The sequence below is a fragment of the Coptis chinensis genome, chromosome 4 (assembly GCF_015680905.1).
Source record: "Coptis chinensis isolate HL-2020 chromosome 4, ASM1568090v1, whole genome shotgun sequence".
Taxonomy (NCBI): Eukaryota; Viridiplantae; Streptophyta; class Magnoliopsida; order Ranunculales; family Ranunculaceae; genus Coptis; species Coptis chinensis.
The window spans coordinates 4,609,803-4,634,514 of NC_141459.1; the positions used below are offsets into that span (position 1 = coordinate 4,609,803).

Here is a 24,712-nt window from a genome sequence, read left to right on the forward strand (position 1 = left end):
AATAACTGTAATTCAATTCCTAACACGGAAACTTATTTCACCAATAAAACAACTATAAAATTCTCAAAAATAAAACTATAACATCCACAATAACTTCAACCCTATGTATTTTCAAACCATTCAAAAATATTTATTCCTTACATCAATTTATCCAACATCATTGAAAAATGCTAGATACATTTATTTGATAGTACATTCAACCAAACTAAAAATCATTTTAATCAACTCCATCATCAACAAATTAAGTATTATCCATCGATCGATCGACGTTGTCAAACCTAAGAAACAAAGTAAAGAAACATTATTAGTAAATTTGCTACCAAAAGCTCAAGCCACTTACCAAAAGTAGGCTATTTTATATATGGCATGAGAGGAACAATGCGATGGGACCTAGTTCTCACAATGGAAGGAAAAATAAATGAAAATACCTACAATGCAAATAGACTGTGGTTAAAGATATACACTACTACATTTATATATAGTACATGGTTAAAGATAAGCCTTTCCTCACTTCCATTTACACCAAAAAAATATCGAAGCGTCTAATGTCATCTGTCAAGTGTAGAAACAATGAACAACGATGTAGTATTTTAAGGGCGATGAGCAGCCTAACCAAAAGATTTTCCTTGCCAACGGATCATGACCCAACTCAATTAAAGTCAACCGTTAAGAACACAAAAACATAAATAAACAAATTTGGCTAAATTATGTCAAAGGAGAACACGTACATCAGTAGAAAACTTCATTTGAGAATGAACCACTCACAATATTGTTTTCAGGTCTCTTCCAGTAGAATCCATGCATGTAAGAAGAGAGGTAGTAGATTGCAGGCGGCAAGGATATAAATCATCAATGCATGCTTTCCCATCAAATCTAGAACAATAGTTGGCTGTCTATATCCCCACACATCAACCTATAAGAAGAACACAAAACAAGATTTTAGCTCTAGAGTGTTACAGTTTCAATATACGATACAACTGTCAACTAGTTATTGTACGTCTGTAAGTATATCAAACTATGAAACAAAATGCCAAACAGGATTTATGCAATGCATAACTAAGACACATAAGTTTGCAACGTGGAATTCAAATATCTAACCAACACATAAATTCCAAGTAAAAAGAAAATTCCGGTTGACCGGTTTTGTAACACATGTGTAACTTGAACTGTAAATGGCCTTGTTCACATGCATTCTGTCACATTAAGCAGATTGGTTAGTTGAAGACTAGATGTATAGTTGTTATTGTCGGACCAACAAATTGAAGTTTTATTTACTGCATGCAGCACTTCTCCACCAGTCCACAACCTCCATTCGATTTGAAAATTCTTTTTGGAACCAGTATAATAGTTTACGGTGGATAGGCATTAGTTGACACTGACCTCAGAAAATTCAAATAAAATAGAAATGAAAACAGAATGAGCTTACCAGAAAAGTCTAAAATAAATCCCATGACTACAAGACAGGAGGCGGGGATTATCTAGTGCAATATTTTGTCTTTGTGTTCCTGCATGCAGTTCAGATTTAGATAAGACATCAAACTACAATTCTTTGTCAATGAAGAAATATTTAGTTGCACTAAGATGAATTACCTTGAAATGTACAATAACATGGCCATAATGTAATCAAATCATGCAAGTAACAACTGCCATCACTGAGCTGCACAACATGGTAAATCAAATTTACTACACATACAACATAGTGAGAAGGATTCATCACATTTACTTTTTATGTAAACCTGTGTTGGCATGAAAATGAAATTAATCCTGAAAATGCAAGAAAACCATAACAAACCTTAAGATTCCTTCAGGTTCAAAAGCAGACTAACAACAAGAAGGAGCACCTTGTGGAAGTGGACCATAATCTGGTGACTCTGAAAAAGGACAAAAACTGGAGGTATAACATCTGACCAAGGAAAAAGAGCACAGAGTAATCAAATTCTTCCATTACTGCAATCGTAACCTTTGTCCTAGAATATATAGCCTTTTTATATAGATGTTGAACTCCTAATAATGTACGATCTATCATTCCAACGGCATTACAAGCGTGTCCGGTGTCTCCCCTTACTCCATATTTCACCTTCGGATGGAAATAAAAATATATACAACTCATTAGCTCTGATTTCGCAGACGGAAGGGACGAAGTTACGGAAATCAAGTTTAATATTAATACTAAGAGTGTTGAACCTACAGTGAAGGTCCTTGTTGCAATAGATGAAGTGCCTTCACTTGGAAGTTTTTTTTTTAGGATAAGTAGATAACTATGAATCCATTTCGTATTTACAAATAAAAATTTGAACCTATAAAGACAACATTCATCGGCATATGACCTTATTACAACTATCCTACAATAACGTTCAAGTATTCAATCAAAAGGACACAAGGTAAAAAGCTAGGATATTCATAGCATAATATGTTCGATTCCACCTCCTATCAAAGATCGGAAATATTGTCTCAGTTCTTGTGTTGCATTCTCCCACTTTTCGCACCAAACATAAGGATCAATGGTGACATTTATTACAATTTGGTTTCGTGCAGAAAATGATTCTGCAAGTGCAGACTTGAGCTCTTCCGGAGTTCCAACAAGATAACCTTTGCCTCAAAAGCTTCCATTACAGTATGATATCTTTGCACTGGTACAAAAGAAGTAGGGGCAGGATCATCTTTGTAAGGCCCAGTAATTTCTTCAGGGTTCCTCCGGTCACCTCCATACACACCACCATTGTTAAAAACAATCACGACCACAGACAACTGATATCGTACTAATGTCTCAACTTCCATGGCGCTAAATCCAAATCCGGAATCGCCTTCAACAGCAACAACAAGGCGATCAGGTGATGCAACTGCAGCAGCGATGCAATAACCCAGACCAACCCCCATGGTCCCCCAAGTTCCTGCATCTAACCTTGTCCTTGGCTCTGTCTGAACGAGAACAGCTCGGCCAACATCCATCGTGTTTGCACCTTCTGAAACCAAAATAGGGGCAGGGCTTCACTTGGAAGTTAGTATTCCCAATCAGGGACAAACAAACCATACAATAGAGCCATGTGCACAACAGTAAGCACAAGGACCACCAACCTGAGAAAGAAAAGAGATGAGAAGGAACAAAATGACAAGTGATCAGGACCACAGGCTGAACCATTCAAAGTAACAATAATGAACGGTTTTCTACACATTGCTGCAATAATAAGAAAATAGAAGAAGAGGACTGCAAGATTCTGTCATACACAACTCTAGTATCTAAGACAAGAATTTATGAAATTCAAATTCTGTCATACACAACTCTAATATTGTTTTTCTAAAAAACAAAATCCATTCAAGGGATATGATTTGCTGAAAAATTTAAAAAGCATACCAAAATTATATCAGGAAATATTATTACAAACAACAAAAACTAATTGGTTTAATGAGATCACAAATTAATTACACTCACATACACAAGTGACGTACCCATCAGTAGAACCATTGTGATTCCAGTTGCAACCTCTATTGTCACCAATATCTCAATGTATGATGGCTGGTGGTTTTGAAAATCAGCACGTATTGTAGTGCGAAAGATTGAATGACTACAACCAGCAATTCTTGGAAAATCACAGGCAAGATGCGTGCCACCATGGAGAATTACACCAATCACTATGCACACTGCAATCAGCTACACTAAAAATAATGTGAAACACTCTCAGAAGTTAGAACAAATTTCAAAATATTCAGAACATAGTCAGTGATCTAGGACATATTGTAATTGGCAACATGATTTTCTCTTTTTCTATTTACTCAAAATAAATGTGTTTTGTCCATCTCCATGAGCCCCGAGGCTTCAATCTTGGAAAGATACATCAAATTTATTCTGGAAAACCCACATAAGTCACCGAACTATTACATCGTATGGCAGGTCTAGTAGGAACACAATTGAACATACCTTGTGGAAGTTGATGTTGTCGTTAAACGGGATAATTAAGTTTAATGAACAGTTCTTCCTAAGCCACGTAATAGTGTTTCGGCAAACAGGGAGCAGAATCAGTGCCATGTTGAACTTCAGGGTCTCTGCAACACCCTTTGTAGTACACAAGCAGTATCCCATGACCTCAAATGCTTTTCTATTGCGATACTATGAATTTACATGCAAAAAGTGAAAAACACACAAGTAACCAACATATGATTATCCATGCACATCTCCAATAAGTTCGGAATAAGAACTCTGTTAATGGCATTGTTTCCCAACTAAGGGAGTCATCTGAGTTTTCCTTGGATGTTAATGGGATTCTTTCTATTGAAAAAGAGCTTGTTGAGCTTTCCTTGAAAAGGGTCTCCAGTTGAGATAGCAGCAAGTTGGAGAGAAGTACGTTAGTGTAGTCATTAACAGCAAGTTGGAGAGAAGTACGTTAGTGTAGTCATTAACAGCTTGAATATAAGATAAAAGTGCAGTTGATGTTAAGCCATATTTTTTAGTACTAACATATTAAAGGACAGATTCCAGGATCCTTAAAAAGGGCTAATTGAAAAAAACAAACAAAAAAACAAAAAATGGAAAAGGGCTAATTGCCCCTTAATAGATATAAAGTGTCCGACACTTGATGCAATACCATTTTGCTATGGTATCAATGGTGTACTTAATTCACTTCCCTTGATCCATGTCCTAATTTGGTTCTACCAGGCCAAGGACAATTATATTTTGAAGGGTCAGGTTGTCCTTGAAAATTTGGTTTCAGCCAAGAATTAACGTCTAGAGGCAGGTCAAATACTAAGTCACATTTACTTGTATGTTCAAGTTACTTTTTGACTTATCACCTAAGAAACAATGTGAATAAGAATATGTTAGCTAGTTTGTTTAATAAGTTAACTAAACATAATCAGATAGCCGCTTCTACAGTATTAAGAAAATACACAAATGATACTAGCTAGCAAAACAACACGTTGTGATTAAAAATAATAACTATCCATGATATATGCCACTAAAGGCTAAATTTCAGACTACGAAAGATAGAGAGCATATATACATTAGAAACAAAATGCCAGAAAAAAGTAGTAGCGGCTGGTGAGCACACAAATGTACATGTCAACACCCTTTGAACAAAAGGTTGGTACTATTTCATATAGTTGGTTCACTTACTAACATGCGCTAAAGCATACCAATTCCAATCTTTTCTAAACAGTAAGACAAACAATTAAATATTAACGACTAAATTATATACATTATGGGTTGCAAAGACAGATCGAGTACCTTCTTAATAGTTTTGGTTCCTATACTAGTTTGATCACAATCATTGGGATTTCTTTTGACTTGATGAAACCTGCAAATTCAAAACCAAACCAATATTCAGTCCACATAGTAAAAGGATTATATTAAAGTATAATATGAAATTATAAGTAATCAATCTCTTTCTCTTGATTCTTCAAAGACTACAACTATACAACCTGAGAAATCAACCTCACACCACTAGAAACATCTTATCGTCAATTTGGACATTAACTTAGTAATATTAATCTCAAGAATCATGCAACCTGATATGAAAGGCAAACCGAACATAGAGAATCAAAATAATTTTAGCACCTTGCATAGTGGTTGGCAGGTTCACTGTTAGCACTAAGCAAAGTAGTGAACTAAGTTTTCAACTACCCATTAATTCACACAAAGTTTATTCTTGTTACTTATTAGTTTCTAATAATTTATCAGTTTATTAATCAAGGTAAAAGAAAGCTAAAAGCTTCGAAACCGCTTAAGAAGAAAATTAATTTCTATAAGAAATTTTTTGTGCCGATGAGCAAAACCTAAAACAGTAAGAATGAACTGCTATTCAAACACCGTAATTGTACAGTAGATATTTTCGATTATAAGAACACATTTTGATTAATTGGGGGAAACCAAATTCAAAAGAGCAACCTTTTTTCTTCCTTAAAAACATCAAACAAGATCGAGAAGAACAAAAGATGGAATAGAATCTTACTTGTTCACAAACGTTCAGAAAAATCCGAATCCTTCTCGGCAAAAATTAGTAATACCCGTAGGAAGTCGAGACCACTTTTTTTTTTTTTAACTTAAAGTACTTCTAATAGTTGTTCAGAGTTGCAAAATAGAAATGCAAACCTTGCATTCGTTCTGACTCAACCCTCGCATAGACCAAATCAGACAAGCAAATCACAAGCTATATGATAAGACAAAGGCCAGCATGGATAAAAAGGACAAATTGCACCATATCAACAAGCTTTACTTGCAATCATTCAAGAGCCTGAAGCTTTTAACCATCAAATCCCACCCTTGTTTCAGAACACTTAAGCACTTGAGCATTCAAGGAGATATATAGACTGAACCAATCACTGATCATACACAGATGAATACAATGCACGAAATCAGGGAAATCAAATCCAAAACACAAAAAACTCACACCTATTAGCAGGAAACGAAATGAAAAAGGAAATAGGGTTGGAGAAATTAAGACATGGAGCCATACCTTGATCGACCCAACGCCTTCCACTACTTTCCGTTTCAATCTGTCAAAAACCATAACAAAAACTCAGTGAGATAACTAAGTAAAACTGGAATCTGAGAGAAAAGGAGGCGCCTTTTTCTCCATGGCCAGATGAGAGGCAAATAAGATTCAACGAGATGTCCTAGATTTCAGAGAAGGGAATGGAGAGGTTTGTTCCAATTGGAGAGGACGAAGAAGATGACCTAGGTTTCCAGGAAGAAAATACACTTTCGTGTTTTTTCTTTTTTCTCTAATAAAAATTAAAAGACTGAAAAATTAAAAAGATGGGTGAGCCGGTGAGGAAACTCCAGAGTGTATTAACGGTTCAATTTTTCTTACTGAGTTACTTGATTTTTTTTTTAAGTTGTCGACAGTTTAATTGAAAGCCAAAATGGTCCAACCTAGTGCCCAAAAAATTGTGAGAAGGTTGACGGTTTATTCTATTACTAATTTGACAGTTTTAGAAAACACCATCATATTTTCTTGACATTTGTGTCATACACGACATAATGTTACAACAGCTATCATGAAATTATTATATTTTCTTGACACTTGTGTCATACACGACATAATGTTGCAATAGCCGTCATAAAATTATTATATTTTCTTGACGCTTAAATCATACACGACATAATGTTGCAATAGCCGTCATAAAATTATTATATTTTCTTGACGCTTGTGTCATACACAGCATAATGTTGCAATAGCCGTCATAAAATTATTATATTTTCTTGACGCTTAAATCATACACGACATAATGTTGCAATAGCCGTCATAAAATTATTATATTTTCTTGACGTTTGTGTCATACACGACATAATGTTGCAATAGCCGTCATAAAAATATTACTAAAACACCTATCTTGACGGTTTTTAACAAAGTCGTCAATATAGATAAAAAACAAGCGTCATAATATGTCATTTTTTTAGTAGTGACTGCTACAAAATAAAGGGAGAACATGAATAAAAAAAGGTGTGCCGGAGAGGGGGATTGAAAACATTGCTACACAAAGTGAAGGTTTTACCTGTTCTGAGTATTCGACACCACTGGCACCATAGGACCCTGCTATCGCCTCTATTTTCTCTTTGATGCTTATGTCCAAAGGATACAAAAACCTGAATGCCAGTGTAACATTCTCACATGCTTTTTGAACAGCAATGCCAAGATCAACCTGAGAATTTGAGGTACAGATGGGCAAGTCAGCCATTGAATCCTTCTTAGCACGTCTTATCATATATAAGTGTATCAGCTTAAATATTCGTCAATTCATTCTACTTAGTTCTTTATTAGAGTGTGCAGGTCCGATAACGTAAACGTTTAGAAATCATCTATATCCAATCAACAGATATGAATAGAATTTGGTCTCGATGTCAGATGTTTGCCAATTTAGATGAAAGTGCACATATTGCATACTTAAGTCAGATCCCGTGGCATTGATGTGGTGGACAAAAACACGAAGAAATGAGAGGTAAGGGTAGCTGATGTATTTAAGACACTAACTTTAGAGGAATGTAGATGTGATAAATCACTAAAACCACGTATTCCAGGTCACACATTGAACCTGATCCTGTGGTAAGTAATCCTACCTCTTTCCTAAATGTTGGTGTCATTATCTACTAGAACTCTCTGTTCATGTCTTACACTTTTTTATAAACAGAACAACTGGGAAGCAGTCTATAAACATAAACAAATGAGTGGACTTCAACCACTGGGGGATGAGAGTAAGCTGACAAGTGAATCCAACCAGCTAACAATATGGAGCAATTCTCAGACAACTGAAGGATCATCATCCCGCATGCATTCAGGGGGTTCCGGAATATCACCTTACCGGAGTGAGGCTATTCAATCCCCCTTTCATGAGTGTTTTCTTGGCATTCCTAAGCAAGTGAAGAGCGTTAAGGTGAACAATTCCATTTCATATAAAGATGGTTACTGGGGTTCAGATTCACTGAGCCTTATGGTTGAGAAAACTGTGTATGTTGATTATGAACACTTGCAGACTTCAATTGCAAAGTCCAGTTCTTTAGATATGAGTGGGATGGTTGGTTTCAAAGAGAACGATTATGTAATTCTAACAGAACATTTTGAAAAGGAAGACATGCTTGCAGTATCTTGCTCTGGTGATCTCCACAACTTGGATCTTCCACAAGAGAAGAAAATTTCAAAACCCAAATTCTCAAAGGTTGGTTCTCCCAATTTATTGTCTTCCTCCGATAGACCAAATCCTGCAAGACATAGACATAGCTTGGATGGCTTTAGAAACGGTGATGTTCTTGATCGGGAGGCTAGGTCCTTTATGTCTTCAAATGTACGGAATAGCGGTGACCTGGATTTTGATAAACCACAGTTCTTAAGAGAAGTGTATCAGGGTAGTCTAGATGTGTACTCTTCACAGTTTCCTCTTGCCCCACTGTTACCAAAATCACTTTCTGAGTCTTGGCTATGGCGTACCTTACCTTCTGTTTCCTCCAAGAATTCTGCTGCATTTCATTTAGAAAAGTGTTCCAAGCCTCCCTCTGTTGATCAAACATGGGAAACAATTGTTAAGACTTCCAATGTTTACCATAGTCATTTACAGTTTTCAGAGGTAATATCATCACTACTTTAGTTTTGTTCATGTACTAGGTATGTCGATAAGTAAGGCATCCTGTGAATCCTATGATACTTATTTCGTCAATTCCTTTTGTTTATTTGTTTAGGAATCAATAACACCTCCACCACAACAATCAGAAACCTAAAAGTGTAAGGTCTGTGATTACCTCCATGGACTCTCTCATATGCCTCAATCTTACAAGTGGAGTTGTCAATGAGTAAATAGGTAAATTTTGTTTTCGTCATTCTTATAGTTCTTCAAATTGATATTATGATATGAATATCCGCCTTACTCTGATTTCTTTTATCTAACAGGTGATAAGTTTCAGTTCTAATCTTCTCGAGATTGAAGTGTACAAGTTAGCCAATGTTGTTTATTCTCTTTTTATACATCTCCTTGGCTGGCCAATTCTCTTGACAAGCCACTTTTTGTTGTTGTAGAAGTCACCGATTTACTGAAATTCAATTTTGGTATTGGTGTCTGTAATAGTGTAATTACATTCATACATTGTAATTGAATCAGTTGCAACCATTACCGTAATAAAAAGAGGATGCTTCTGTCAGAGTAATGTACATATATATGTTCAACTCCATTATGCAGTTAAGCCCCAGACTATATGCAACTCTAGCCGGATCCCGCCCTTTTATTTCTTTATCTATTTATCCTATGCATATATATAGCATGTAGTGATGTAGACTGAAACAATATATTGATTGTTACAGAGATGGTCGAATTAAGTTACTTGGTAAAGATATTACTCAAGCTCTACTACAATCCAATGACGCAGTTCCGAGCAAATTCATGCATGTTTAAATATTATTTACTGTTTAGTGGTATCATTGCATGCATTATTCCTGTTTCTTTACGTACCGTTTAATTGACATTTGTTTTTTATTTGTGTTGTTACAGTTTCTTGAGAACCAAGGCATTCTATTTAATGTTACTGTCCAGAACAACATTGAGGCAAGTCCTATATGTTGACTCATTACTCATAAATGTGATTGGTAGTAAGTCCAAAAATAGTCATATAACTTAAGCTTTTGTTTACAGAATAAACTATGTGTCATATGTTCACTTTACAAATGTGATCCGCAGTTTTACTTTTAGGCCTTATTTTTATGCACTCTTTGGCCCTTCGTAATATTTTGTGACTTATTGGTTTGTTAAACCACTGCATTTTCTTAGGTCTAGGACATAGAGAGGAAGCAATTGTGTGATGTGTTCATGTTGAAAGAAGATATCACCTCTTTTATAGTCGTTCAACAAACTTCTTATGCGTAAGTTTTTCCAACTTTCCCAACGTTATGTAGGATTTCAAAGTTCTTGATTATCACATGTCACTAGAGACACACTGCAACACTGTAGGTATATTGGAGACTCTGGTGGAAACATATCAGTTATGAAGCTTTATCTTGCTAAATATCATTTAGTACAGATGAATTACAAAATTCCTCTTTCAGCATCTCACGGTGAGAAACACACTCATTTGAGACGTTGTTCGTTTTCCTGTTAGTTCTATTTCAATGAACAATGATACATACCTTTTTATATGCAGAATTCTTATTCTTAAATTCTTTTATCTGAGGTTCATCAAAATGCATTGAAAAATTGCAAACAAATAATGATTCTTAGAAGTGTGTGCCATCTTCCTTTGTTAATAGCAACTACTGGTAGTTGTGTAAACGTTTTTAGAAGAAATAAAATTATTAATGTGGAAGTATGTTAAGGAGAATGTATGTTAGAATTTAGAAAATTGAAAAGACAAATATCCAATTTCAGCTATATCAGTAACTCAAAATGAACTTCCACACGCTTTATAAAGAGGATGCTTCTGTCAGAGTAATGTACATATATATGTTCAACTCCATTCTGCAGTTAAGCCCCAGAATATATGCAACTCTAGCCGGATAGAAAAAAGAAGAAGAAGATTAGTATGGAATTTTCCAGATTCATATTGTTCATCTGGGGTTGCCAGTTGCCACGGTTGCCTTAAAATGCCTTGGTGGTGGCCTGATTTTGTAATTCTATTGGATCGGAGCAAGGTATAATGATAGCTTAGTGCACAATTATAACCATGAAAGCTATTAAAGACATGGGTTTTGAGACTATGACTCAAGTAACTCTTGAAAACTCTTTTTTGCTATTTTCTAGATCGGTGCAGTGCTTACTATGTAATTTAGAAATAAATTATTTTTGTGCAGAGATTTATCTAGAATGAGTTTAGTTTGATGAAATGAGAACACTAAGTATTGGATTACAATCGAAACTTGTTATGTGAAATTAATAGGATTCAATACTTAAGCAACCAAAACTTTTCAGAATCTTTTTGTAGGTGATTTTAAAATTTAAGTCGTAATAACTTGGTTTAGTCTAGAAAAAACCTCACATGTTTTAAATAAATAAATTTAATTAAGTCACCCATGCACAAAAATATTGGTCAATTGCTTTATACTATTCGTCACTTGGTTGTGATTGCGCATACATGAATTCCACCTACAACTCATTTACTCATTCCACTTCTCAACTATGCACAATTGAATTTTAATAATCTCCATCATTTGTTGATTATATTATTGTGTATGAATATTTATTAACGTTTGTGCGATGATTGAAATACAATGTAAACATAATCATAAGATCATCCACTATTAATGTACCAAAATAGATAAAAACCTCTTTCCATGTTTTTTTTTCAATTCTACAAAACACTCCCAACTCTCAAAAAAAAAAATTCATCTCTTCAAACCCTCTCTCTTATTCTTCTCTTCTTCAAGTAATTAGTTTTAAAAGATACTCCGAGCCTTTAGTTATGTTCTTCTCTCAACTGAAAGAAGCGACCAATACAGAGAGTATGGCAAAGAGTCCAATTTCATTCAACTTCGGCATGGAGTTGTTGACGAGAGTTTTCCTAGCCGTGATAAAAGCGAGTTACTTTTAGAAAGAAGAAAAAAGGCATGATTTTCTATCTCTGAGCTGTTTATCATTTTTGTAATTTTTCAACAAAAGCGTAGATTGTGCATAGCATACTATAAAAATCTTCATTCAGTTGAAGAAACAACTACAGAGCATCTATGTTTTATTGTTTTTGTAGTTGTGTAGTGGTCAGTTTATTGCATACAAGCAAAATTGAAATGCAGTCCCAGAATAACAAAGAAATAAGAGGCTTGCTGGAATCACATGGTCTCTTTTTTCAGTGGTCCCATCTTCTCATTCTTCTTATTTTCCAAACCATCATCATCAACAACAACAACATAGTGTGAAGAAGATCGATTCAACTCAAATGGGCGAAGAAAATAATAATAAAGTAGTGATCTTTACTTTTTTTTTTACATATATTAGATATTCAAGTAGACTTTCGACTATTGAATTGTTAGCTATCAATGTAGCAGCCCGGCCAACAAAATTCTAATCTCCAATTTACGTCTAATTTGGAATTAAAATTTACTTAAGTATTCTTCACTTTCTTTGGTATCGACTATAGATTAACATATCAAGTTGGGATTAGAATATCACTATACTGTCTCTTTTTCTACTACACAACATTAAACGTACTCCTACAAAATTTTGAACTATCAATACTGTTCTTGGAAATTTTATTTTTTACACATTGTTTATGCTATGTGCTAGGAAACTGGGTGAGACCAAGTCAGTGCTCAAAGATCATGTTTTTGCCATGTATAGGCAATGTCCTACAATTTTTCCTCTTGCGTCTTCAAACTAGAAGTCTAAAACTATCAATACTTAATACGTACTCTATTGTATATAGACTACTCGCTACTGAAAGGGAGTTTGTAAACCTAGAAATAAAACTCTTCGCCAAAACTCTTTAAACTTAGACTTTTGAGTCATTAGCTATCTATGTAGCAAATCCGGCCATAGGCCGGGACAAATGGCTAGTTTTTAGAACAGTGCTCATTACAACTTAGAATAGATATATCAAAACATCTGCCGAACGAAATATCGATCTACCTTCGTTAGGTGTGGGAAAGTTAACTATTATAGGGTATCTTTCTTCACTTGCCCGACAAATCACATCACATAGTGTACTGCATGGTCCCAAAGGCATCAAGTTTGCTTTGTTTTTGTCTTTTTTTTTTTGCTTTAGCCACAGGTTGTCTTGTCCTATATATAGCTAGATCAGAACCCCATACTCTTCTCTTACGCAACACAAACACTACTGTACTACTTAGAAACCCTTGAAAGATCTTTCTGCTTTCTTACTATCAAAAAATGGCGGAAGGAATTGCTTTTGGCCTTGCTGAGAAAGTTTTGACTGAGTTAGGATCTCGTGCTATCCAAGAGCTTGGATCAGCTATGGGAGTCAAGAAGGACCTGAAAAAGCTCGAAAGGACTTTATCCACCATCAAAGCTGTACTCTTGCACGCTGAGGAGCTTGAAGTCCGCCAGCATGAGGTGAGAGAATGGCTTCGAAGGATCAAGGATGCCGTTTATGAAGCGGATGACATTATTGATGACTTTGCCATTGAAGCTTTGCGGAAAAGACTGGTTATGCAGGATAGCGTCGTCAATATGGTTCGCTACTTCTTCTCTTCAAATCCTATTGCATATCGTTTTAAAATTTCTCGTAAAATTAGAGATATTAGGGAAAGCTTAACTGAGATTCAAGCTGATAGGTCCTTTCACTTGGATACGAGAGTTGAAGAAACTAGAGTGCGTAATGCAGAGAGGGAAAACACGCATTCTCATGTAGACGAATCAAAAGTTTTTGGAAGAGATGTCGAGAAAGAGGAGATTGTAAAACTATTGTTGGACTTGAGCGGGGAAGGCAACCTCTCTATCATTCCCATTTATGGTATGGCTGGCCTGGGAAAAACGACACTTGCTCAATTGGTTTACAAAGATGAGAGAGTAGACCGTACTTTTAATTTAAAATTGTGGGTGTGTGTCGGGGAGGATTTTGATGTTAAGAAAATTACAGAAAAAAGGCGATAAAATCTGCCACCAACAGTGAATGTCCTAATTTGGAGATGGACCAGTTACAATCTCGTCTTCGGGAACAACTTAAAGGGAAGAGATTTTTACTAGTTCTGGACGATGTGTGGAATGAAAACGGTGAGAAATGGAATAACTTGAAAGATTTGTTATTAGAAGGTGCAATGGGAAGCAAAATAATTGTAACCACTAGAAGCGAAAAGGTTGCAGTTATAATGGGATCCGTTTCACAATATAAACTGTTAAGGTTGTCGGAAGATGATTGTTGGGATTTGTTCGAGCAAAGGGCATTTGGTTCAGATCAAAAGCAAGGAAAGCCGAACCTTGTGGAAATTGGAAAGGGAATCGTGAGAAAGTGTGGGGGAGTGCCTCTAGCAGCTAAAGCCCTTGGAAGCTTAATGCGGTTTAAGACTGAGGAACATGAGTGGACGAGTATCAAAGATAGTGATCTTTGGAGATTGCCTCTAGAAGAAGTTGGGATTTTGCCTGCATTGAGAATAAGCTATAATCATTTGCCATTCTATTTGAGGCAATGCTTTTCCTATTGTGCTATATATCCTAAAGATTGGGTAATTTGGAAGCAAGAACTGATCCTATTATGGGTGGCACAAGGGTTTGTTCACACGTTCGGAGAAAATCAAATCTTAGAAGATATAGCTAATGTGTATGTCAAAGATTTGATGTGGAGATCGTTCTTTCAAGAAGCAGAACTAGATGACTTCGGGGAGATTCAGACTTTGAAAATGCATGACCTTGTTCATGACCTTGCACAATCTGTTACAGGAACAGAGTACTTCATTGCGGGAAAGGAAACTAAAGGAGACATCCCTAATGGAGTACGGCATCTGCTGCACGCGTGGGAGAAGATTTGCCAGTTGAGTTCGAGAATCCTTGCGTAAACATACAAACTTACGGACACTTCTTTTTTTTTAACTTTCGAAATTTCTCACTGAGGATATTCTCTCAAGCTTTAAATGCTTAAATTGTGCTTGCGTTTGCTGGTAGAAACTGGGGAAGTTCCAAGTTCCATTGGTAAGTTGAAAGCCTAAGATACCTTAGGATTGAGTCTGACTCTGTTACGACTGTCCCCAACTCTATTACTAAGCTGCAAAGTTTAGAAACCTTGATTCTTTCATGTAGTAAAATTACACTGTTGCCTGGAGAAATCTGGAAATTGCAAAAACTTCGAGCACATTTTTACCCATATGGACACTGTGTTAACATACATGCCATCTGGCTTTAGTCATTTAACTTCTATTCGGACGTTACGAGATTTTTTTGTGGGGAAGGGGATTGGATGCAAATTGAATGAGTTGAATGGACTAATACATCTCAAAGGCCTGTTGAGGATTTTCAATCTTGAAAATGTGAGCAGTGTTAGAGATTGCGTGGAAAGCGAATCTAAAGGGTAAGCACAACCTTGTAACGTTACATTTAGAATGGAATGACGGCGTTAACAGAGTGAAAATTGATTTTGATGTGCTGGGAAACCTCGAGCCACATCGAAATCTTAAAGCGTTGGGCATAAAGGGTTACAGAGATAACAGGTTCCCACGGTGGATGATGGATCCATTGTTCCCAAATTTAGTTGTGATTGGTCTCGTAAAGTGTAGAAATTGTCAAAATCTCCCAGCACTTGGTCAACTCCCATCTCTTAAGGATGTATATCTGGAGGAATTGGATGTTCTCCAGTTCATTGAAGGTGGTAGCGTGGTGAGAAAACAAAGAGAATGGTTCCCATCACTGAAAAAAATTTACCTTTTTGCTAACCCTAACCTCGAGAGTTGGGTAAAAGAAGAAGAAGTGTCCCTTCATAGCGTTGTTGTGTTGTCTGTTCGCAATTGCCCCAAATTAAGTACAATGCCAATGCTTCCATCACTTGAAGAATTGACAATAGAGAAATGTAGTGAGAAGCTGATGCTGTCATTGCTCAAAGTGAATCCAGAAAAGAACGCACCATCCTCCTCCTTACCCAATTCTTCTTCTCTTGCCAATCTGAAATATTTGGATATTTCTTCCTGCGATGACCTTTTGTCTTTGTCGGAAGATGGGTTACAGAACTTGACTTCTCTTGTAACTTTGAATATTAAATTTTGCCCCAGAATGGCAAGTTTGCCAGAACAAGGTTTAGGGGGTTTAACCTCCCTTGTGTCTCTGAAGATTTCAGATTGTGAAAGCTTGGCTTCTTTGTCTGGTATGAGGTACCTCACTGCACTTCAAAAGCTGCATCTTGCCCGTTGTGAAAAGATGCATATTCTGGAGGGCGACATGGATGGTCTCACTTCGCCGTGACTCTCAAGATTAAAAAGATCCCTAATTTGGTATCAATACCCAAGGGACTACAGAATGCCACCGCATTAAAGGAGTTTAGCATCGTTGATTGTGAGAGTTTGTTGCATGCTTTCCCAGAAGGAATCTCGTTGCCCACCACACTAGAGAAATTGTGGATTGGTAATTGTGACAGTTTGATGAGCTGGCCGAATGGGTTGGGAAACCTCACATCACCTGAATATCTTTGGATTTCTTGTTCCAGAAACTTGCAGTCTCTGCCAGAAGAAATGCGACACCTTACTGCTTTAAAAGATCTAGCGATCGGAGGCTTGGACGGTTTGAAGACTTTGCCGGAATGGCTGAAAAGCTTCACTTCCCTTCGTTTCTTGCTAATCTATTATTTTCCAAATTTGCTGTGCGTGCCAGATTGGATCCATTGCCTCACTGCACTACGAGTACTGTGGATAAATCGCTGTGATGCCTTGACAACTCGATGTCAAAAAGATACAGGAGAGGACTGGCACAAGATAGCTCACATACCAGAAATCAATGTCAATGGCATTCGGATACAATAAAAAAAAATCTTCAATGTCAGCTCTCTAGACTAGACGTCAGCATAGTCACTCTTCTTCAGGTATGTCACTCCACTTCCATCCACAACCAACTTAAATTGATAATATCTGTTGTTCTGTCCTTATCCACATGTTTTCCATTACAAGATGTCAAACCCCACCACACTATGATGTATGATAATTCGTTATTGGGGATTGGGAGGGTTCAACGAGTACACCAAATGTTGTGGGAGACCTTTTATGACTCAAGGTCTAAGTGTTTCTTCTTCCTCGAGCCTGCCTTTTCCTCCAGAAGAAGTGCAACATCTTGCACCCTTGCAGAGTCTATCCATAAGAGGCTTGAAGGGTTAATCTACTTTTGCCTGACTCGCTAGTAAACTTTACTTTGCTACAAGTTTTTGGTTTCCTAGATGTGTAAGCTTGCTAGAAAAGAATGCAGTGATTCTCCCTCTGAAGCGAACTATTTTTATATCTGTTTGTTTGCTTGACATATCAATGGCTCAAAGACACAGGAGAGGAGTGGCACCAGATATCTCGGGTCCTAGAATTGAGCTCGATTGAATAAACACACAATGAATTGCCGCCACCAAGTGTGCCTGTCATCCTTGTGAACTCATTTTTCTTCTTCAGGGTGTTATACCAATCTTTTTTCACAATCCACTTGAAGTTACTTTTAATCCTCTTCCGACACTACAAATTGACCTTGCTTTCTCTCCCTCCTCCCCGAGTGAACTTTTCTAATATGGCGTTATCTGAATACAAAATGTTTTTTGCTCCGTCATTTTTCCTTGAATATAATATATTCTGATTTCTAGTTTATTCTTTTCTGGTAGGTTGTTCGATGTTCTATGGATTGATTAGTAGAGGCTTTTAGTTCATTTGGTCCGTCGTATGTCCTCAACTTGTTCCAGTTAGTCATAGTTCTGTAATGTGTTTTATGGATGCAATAAAAAGGTCATTCACAAAAATTACAAGAGTGCCTCACTTTTGGTTAGAGCAATTGAAAGATCATCAGAAGTATGCCTGGAGCATATTTTGCTATTTCAGTATCTGTAACGCTGAAGATGACAGTTACTATTGCAATTTTTGAGATTTTAGAGCTGGTAACAATCTTTAATCCAGAGTACTATGTTACAAGTGGTTATTATCTTTGAATTTCAGTACTGGAACTGGCCCATCTTGTTTTTTTAAACCATCACCAGTAATTGTTGTATCCTCATCATTTGGGTTACGAAAAAGCAAACTTTTTATTTCTATTCTATTTTCCTGTGATAGGTTGCACGAGTGGGACCTAACTTGGCTATGTGAGGCATCAAAGAAATTCAATCTGACAGTCTGAAGGATGATATCACATTGAGACAGTTCTGTCTTTTGTAATATGGAAATATTACCATTTAGTCAATTTTCTAAAAGAAGCGGGCAATATCTCTAAATTATATTCCAAGTTTGTTGCTTCCTATGCATTATATGATGGAAATTAGAACAAAGGTTATTACATTCTGAAGATCGAAAAGGTAATTAGCTTCGTTCTAGAGTGGCTATTTCTAATATTCCGTCCCTCTGAAAATGGTTACAGGTTTTAGCTGAAGCATAGAGACATATTTCTTCCTGATGATATTGTTTCAAGTTTTGAGTGTGAATGTTGGTGTACGTGGTTTCAGTTACCTATGTAACACAGCTACAAGGAGGTCCGAGCTCTGGAATGCGTATGTCATCATGGTTGTCATTATTCATGGCAATCGCACCCTAGTTGGTTAAATTTTGAAATGGGCCTTAGAGAGTGTAACATCAGTGTATATTCTACCAGACTAATCTACTTTAACCAGCAGCACTTCAAAACCTGGATCTTGCAGGTTGTAAAAAGTTGCATATTTCGGAGGACGATATGGATGGTCTTACTTCACTTCATACCCTCATGATTGAAAACATTCCTAATCTGGCATCAATAACTGCAGGGCTACAGTTTGTCACAGCCTTGAAGAAATTTGTCATCAAGAATTGTCAAGGTCTGTTGCAAGCTTTTCCAGAAAGAATCTCATTTCCCACCACACTAGAAAGGTTGGAGATCCATAATTGTAGAAGTTTGATGAGCTGGCCCAACCTCCCATTACTTACATCACTTTTTGCTTTATAGGTCCTCAAACCTGTCACGCCAGAAGCAATGCGACGCCTTCCTGCTTTAAAGTTTCTAACTATAATAGCTTTCATAACTTTGCCGGAATGGCTGCAAAACTTCACTTCCCTTCAAGTTCTTCAAATCTGTGATTTCCAGATTTGCCTTGCTTGCCAGAATGGATCCAGTTCCTCCCCGCACTACGAGTACTGAGGGTAAGTTGGTGTCATGCCTTGAAATCTCGATGTCCAGAGGATACAGGAGAGGACTGACACAAGATAGCTCATATTCCCAGAATCATCGTCAATCTCATTCAGATACAATGAAGAAAGGCCTCAACGTCCGCTCTCTCATCCTGTTCATCTTATTCACTCTTCTTCAGGTACATCCCTTTACTCCCTTGCACAGCTTACTTAAATTGATAACATTCACCATCATCATACACCAATTAGCTATCTTTGATTCGTTAAGAAATCTGGTACTCTCTAATCTAAATTATTCCTTTCTGGTAGGTTTGTTGAATGCTCTTAAACCAAATTGAATATTTGATGCCTCTACTTTCACTCAAATCTGTCATCAGCACTGATATCGCATTGCTCCAACTTGTTTTGTGTTCTGTAACGTGTATTGGGGTTAGAGGTAGAGCCTTTAAAAGACCTTGAGAAGTATGACTTGAGCATCTTTTTGCCATGCGACTTCCCAAGGGTAAGAAGGAAGACAGCGACTATTGGATTCTTGAGATGGAAGCAGGTAACAATCTTCATCATGGAGTAGCCCAGTCTAAGGTTTTAATAGCCATCCCATTCCAATAACATGGTTTTTGTGTTGTCATTTTACAAATCCAACCGTGTGTAGTGATGATAAGTGAATTTTAAGGGTTGACTACTTTGCTAGAGTTGCATGAAAACCTCACTTCACCTTGAACCTTTTTGTTGCCCAATTTCCCATATATGAAGTGCTTGCGCCCCAGATAGCTCTCCCCCGAAGTCGGGTTCAATTGAATCAGGATACAATGAAGAAACCTCAATAGCTGCCAGGTATCTTTTCATATACATCTGACGATAATCTTCATAAAATGCAAATGTTTATATTACTATTCATAGATCTATTTTTCCCAGTGGATGAATGTTAATTTGGTTTGACCTAAGAACCGCATGATCTTTGCCATGCGGGAGACGCGGGTGGTCAAGAGACTCAAAGTCATAGACTATTGTAAGTTGATCTAATTGTTCTTGTTCTATACGGTGATTAACTTGTGAGTTTACTTGACATGGTTTAAAAAACTTCCTACTGTAGGAACATGTCCGCAGACATTTGTGTATATGCTGCCCTCCTGGTCCCTCAGGTGATCTGAACGATCAGTATCACTCATCTGAAACTACAGCTTTTGGGGTTAGTTTTATTGAACAATCTTTGTGTTCTGTTTGGTGGAGTAGAAGTGAATAATTTTGTAAAAGTGATTTTCGTCATTTACAGGAACCTTTGCTGGCCTTCCATGCATCAAGGCTTCTGAACCAAAAAATTTTGATCTTAATCAGGTGGGCATGTGGTAAGAACATGGTATGTTATTTTTTATTAATGTAATTGTTGCAGGAGGCATGCTCTGTTAGGTATGTATAATTCAGTGCATTTTAATTAATTTGACAGGATGTGACAGTTGGATCTTCAAGCCTCCAACGTTCTCAAACAAGCCATTTAGATCTTTATCAGGTTAGAGTTTTGCCATTATGTGTATAAAAAAAATAGTAAAAATTGGATTGTTACTCTTATTCACAGGGTTAGAAGTAGGTTTAGGTAAAATTTGGCTTGATACTCTTATTTTATTTTTTGGTTTAGGTTAATCATGTTGGTGGACCATCAGATTCTTGGCATCTACCTTCTCAGGATGGTTCAAGCTCAACTTCGTTGGAAGTAGTAAAGAGGTTTGTATGGGAAGCAGACGAGTTACTGGTTTTGGTGGTACAATTTCAAGTAGTGATGGACCTGTCATTAAGCCTTATGCTGGATCCGCTGGAAAAAAAAAAGCCTTATGCTGGATCCGCTGGAGAAGTGCCGTCAGTAGATTCAGAAGTTCTGGCTCTTTGGAATGGATTGAAGTTACTCTCCACCCTTCCTTCCAGCCCAGTGTGGATTGAAGGGGAGTCCGAACTTGTCGTCAAGTGGACCTTGGAGGGTTACCCCAATGTTCTTCGAGATAGTTTTAGGACGGATCTCCCATATTCCTGGCTCATAAGCTTGCAAATGAAAACTTAACAAAGGACTCCCTAACCATTTGGGGTCAAATGCCAAATCTGTAAATTTTGTATCTGTACGTTTATTTTTGGGTGATCTTGGACATACCCAACAAAACACTCTCTTACCCCACTTTAAAATAAATAAATAAAATGATTTTACACACATTTAGTTTCCTAAATTACTCTTCTTTTTTATTAGGCCGTACCCAAGACAAGTCATTTACTATAACCTCTTATTGTGTGTAGAAGAAAAAGACAGCGTTGTTGTTATTGTTGTTTTTTTTTTTTTTTTTTTTTTTTCAATAACCTCTTATTCTTTTATCTCATCAATAAACATGCAAACACTATCATACCAAAGTAATGAAGATGAATACTAACCGAATGAGGACGAAGAAAAAAAATTCAAAATCTAATTTTGACGAATGGGAGAATGCAGAAAACTATTATATTTTGGATTACTACAATGAACAGATACAAACACCAAGCAAAAATATGAGTTTGTGTTTTGTTTTGTTTGGTTTAGTCTTCTCAGTGGAAATCAATTCCTGGTAAAGAGATTTTTCAGGTTGATTATATACAGATAAAAATGCTGATTTTCCCATTTTTTCCTATTTTCGTGTTATTATTTTGTTTTTCCCATTCATCCTATTTTTTATTTTTTTGTTCGGTTTTTTTTATTTCTGTCTTTATTGGAAATATCTCAAATTAATTTGGGAGATGTTATTAGATTTAGGCCATTATTGGGGTGACAAAAACTTATGTTAGTTATGGGTTATAGAAGTGTTTTTATGGGTATGTCCACGATCATCCTCCTGGAAGAGTCTATGTACAACACCCCCGCCGCAAGTAACAAAATTGTTCATTGTCCTATACAAAGGGTGTGTTCGACCCCTCGAACCCATGGGCCCAATAGCCCCGTTTTCACGAGTCACTATTGTATTACATAATAATACTAATCAAGCAAACCGCCGCCTCTCATTTCTTTGGACTACAAGAGGTATCTTTTTTCCTATTATTAGGAGAAGGCAAAAAAAATGTTGAAATTTTTATCAAAAGTGAGAATTGAATTCAATGCACTAGACCCACGTACTGCTGCGTGCATGGAATTTTTAGCCCAATGCAATGCTAGAAAAGCCAAGGAATCCAACCCAGCCTGTCAACTTCAAGTGCAAAGAAGAACCGACGACCATCCACCAGAAATCAAAGTCACATTTGTTAACGGAGTTGAGCAAGTTTTTGATGCTGCCAGCACATCTGCACAGAGCATTAGAGAGATGATTTTGGAGAAGGGGCAGTATTTAGAGACTGAGCAAATGTTTCGTGATAATAATGAGACTTGGCCTGTTATGATTCCTGAAGAGGAGATTAATCAGAGCTTTCCTGGAACTAAGGTGATTTCTTCTCCTTTGATTTAGCAAATTATTTCCTTCGGACATTTCTTCGAGCAGATGGTGCGCGTAGATAAATATTTGTATATTAGTCTAGTTATTGGCTGTTGTGCATAGTATCATCATTATTAGCGCAAATTACACATGTAGTACGATAATTAGAGGTCTTGAACCGAAGTGCTTTTTTGCTTTTGGCCAATTGGTCGAACAGTTGGTGTACACTGATGATGGTATTTGCTATGACATGGTTATTACTGTAGGTTGTGCTTGGATTAGTGGTTTACGTGGTCATCGTAAATGTCACATGTAGTACGATAAAGTAGAGGACTCGAATAATAATTGTTAGGCACTTAGTTGTTACATGGGGCTTAGGCTTCAGTTCAGGTATCTGGTCTGTTTGTTGTAATACAATTTACTCTCATGTTCACATTATGTTCGAAATACTGATAACCAGTTAAGCATAATTTATACTAATTGTTCAGTTCCAGTGTTGGCCCTTTTATTTTGGACATAATGGCAGTGTTTGGTTCAAAAAATTTCGAATCTTAAAGAAAGTGAAAATTTCAGAAACTAATTTATCAGAATCCATTTACGAAGAATGTGTTTTCTAGTTGTTTGGTTCACAATTCAAAAAACTGGTCCACTGGATCAAACCCCACCAAAAACTTCCCGGTTTCTATTTACGAGTGACTTTCTCGGTTTCTCTTGAGCGATAGCGATGGAACTGCAGCCAAATCTCAGTCTAAAGAATAAGGAAAGCAACTTTTTTCTTGTAAAAAAGGATGTTGTTTTCCTCATTATTGACCCTAAATGGAAAAGGTTTTCTCTGTTAATCACTTTCCATGGTCTACCAAACACCCAAGAGAATTTAGAATCCAGGAAAACACTTTCTTCTCTCCCATTTTCCGTGAACCAAACGCAGCCAATGTCTTTATTATTGGTTCTAGGTAAACTAAGATGTATACTCTTGTTTATTGCTTCATTTGGATATTTTTGGAGTTAGAAAGTTTAATTTGATACAACTAAGGGTCCGATAGTTTGTACAGTTAGTTTCTTCTTTCTCGGTATTTACTTGTTTATGCTACTACTAGTCTACGAATACACTTAATATACCAAAGGCACTTTATTTAGAGTTTTGAATGTCTGCTATCCTGAATTCTGCCAGACCATATATCACATCATGGATATCAGATGTAAGCAAAACAGGTTTCAGTGTTTTAATGTAAATGTATTTAAATAAAGCCTAACAAAAGCATTTGGTATATTTACTAATCGTACGAGTTATCATTTATTGATGTATGATTTTCTGACATGTACTGGGAAATAGTTGATGCTCAAAATGAAAGTAGAATGGTTAGTGATTTTGTTGATGACTTTTTCGAGCATTCCCTGCTCGGAACTATTGAATGGTTATGCAATGCTGCATCCTACAGTTGAGGAAGACGAGTTACTGCTTCGACAGAATAATAGTGGTTCTGTTTTCGAATAAAATTCCAAACACTGGAATTCATGAAAGTTCATTTACTCATATCATCAACTGTTTCATTTTTTGCAGCCAAGGAAGGCAGAAGAGAAAAAATAATGGTTTTGCTTTGCTGTATGTGCCCCCTTAGTTTTAATGACAGAACCAGATCTATGGGGCTTCATTCAGCCGAGAAAATATTAGCTGATCAAGGCAAAAGTTGGTCAGCAACTTATTGAGGCTTTTAGTTATTGCAATTCATCCAGTTTGAAGCTGGTCTCTTAAAATGTATCACTTTTGGATGAGTTGGAACTGATAAATTGTTAATAAGGATTGAAGTATTTTCATTATGCAATTTAATCTTGAATTGAAGCTTTAATGTCATACTCTATTGGGTGATCAACAGTTTTAAATTCATTTACAACTCTCAATCAACTCCTAGAAAAATATTCACAACTTGTGTTGTACATATTAGATGATGTCGGTACCCTTCTTAGCAATTGCTGAATAATTCGTGAATAGAATCTTTGAAGGGCCATACGTTAGTTTAATACTTCCGAATCTTTGAAAGATAATACGATTTGGAATAATACTGTTTTTGGCAAATTTTTAAAAAATTCAATTCAAAAATTCGTTGGTTGTTGGCATTAAAAAAATGAATG

At 36.5% G+C, this 24,712-nt stretch overlaps 3 protein-coding genes and 2 pseudogenes across 14 annotated transcripts; 3 read left to right on the forward strand and 2 right to left on the reverse strand.

The window, feature by feature from the left end:
- Positions 1–729: 729 nt before the first annotated feature.
- On the reverse strand, positions 730–2,110 carry LOC147501353 (uncharacterized; annotated as a pseudogene).
- Positions 2,111–2,290: 180 nt separating this feature from the next.
- Positions 2,291–6,793, reverse strand: LOC147501354 (2-hydroxyacyl-CoA lyase pseudogene; annotated as a pseudogene). 7 transcript variants are annotated; one of them, XR_015221320.1, is made up of 5 exons: positions 6,447–6,749; positions 6,083–6,312; positions 5,219–5,288; positions 3,448–3,649; positions 2,291–3,075 (listed from the first exon to the last, which is right to left on the reverse strand). The product of XR_015221320.1 is annotated as a 2-hydroxyacyl-CoA lyase pseudogene, transcript variant X1 (transcript). The 7 variants fall into 7 exon arrangements; XR_015221326.1 differs by having other exon boundaries at positions 2,838–3,075; positions 3,448–3,654; positions 6,447–6,793; XR_015221325.1 differs by having other exon boundaries at positions 2,838–3,075; positions 5,943–6,312; positions 6,447–6,793.
- Positions 6,794–7,405: 612 nt separating this feature from the next.
- On the forward strand, positions 7,406–11,314 carry LOC147501355 (uncharacterized). Of its 5 annotated transcripts, XM_086606375.1 has the most exons (8): positions 7,406–8,036; positions 8,122–9,051; positions 9,164–9,282; positions 9,780–9,864; positions 9,967–10,020; positions 10,243–10,334; positions 10,423–10,526; positions 10,933–11,314. In XM_086606375.1, the coding sequence occupies exons 2-3, from the start codon at positions 8,155–8,157 to the stop codon at positions 9,200–9,202; spliced, it is 936 nt and encodes a 311-aa protein (XP_086462501.1). In that variant the 5' UTR covers positions 7,406–8,036; positions 8,122–8,154; the 3' UTR covers positions 9,203–9,282; positions 9,780–9,864; positions 9,967–10,020; positions 10,243–10,334; positions 10,423–10,526; positions 10,933–11,314. The 5 variants fall into 5 exon arrangements, with proteins under 5 accessions (XP_086462501.1, XP_086462500.1, XP_086462497.1 ...); XM_086606374.1 differs by lacking the exon at positions 10,423–10,526 and having other exon boundaries at positions 9,967–10,064; XM_086606371.1 differs by lacking the exons at positions 9,780–9,864; positions 9,967–10,020; positions 10,243–10,334; positions 10,423–10,526; positions 10,933–11,314 and adding an exon at positions 9,372–9,619 and having other exon boundaries at positions 7,406–7,648; positions 7,755–8,036.
- A 1,597-nt stretch (positions 11,315–12,911) lies between these two features.
- Positions 12,912–20,974, forward strand: LOC147501356 (disease resistance protein RGA2-like). Its single transcript, XM_086603679.1, is given in 15 exon segments — positions 12,912–13,996; positions 13,999–14,905; positions 15,061–15,233; positions 15,235–15,401; positions 15,403–16,915; positions 17,687–17,956; positions 18,129–18,367; positions 18,430–18,911; positions 18,988–19,348; positions 19,479–19,716; positions 19,822–20,003; positions 20,085–20,178; positions 20,263–20,504; positions 20,614–20,676; positions 20,803–20,974. Coding segments are annotated over 5 exon segments (2,856 nt in total). The 5' UTR covers positions 12,912–13,287; the 3' UTR covers positions 16,303–16,915; positions 17,687–17,956; positions 18,129–18,367; positions 18,430–18,911; positions 18,988–19,348; positions 19,479–19,716; positions 19,822–20,003; positions 20,085–20,178; positions 20,263–20,504; positions 20,614–20,676; positions 20,803–20,974.
- A 1,176-nt stretch (positions 20,975–22,150) lies between these two features.
- LOC147501357 (uncharacterized) lies at positions 22,151–24,306 on the forward strand. The gene is made up of 2 exons (XM_086606378.1): positions 22,151–22,591; positions 24,144–24,306. Exons 1-2 carry the CDS (start codon positions 22,235–22,237, stop codon positions 24,168–24,170), a joined length of 384 nt encoding a protein of 127 aa, XP_086462504.1. The 5' UTR covers positions 22,151–22,234; the 3' UTR covers positions 24,171–24,306.
- The last annotated feature ends 406 nt before the right edge of the window (positions 24,307–24,712 follow it).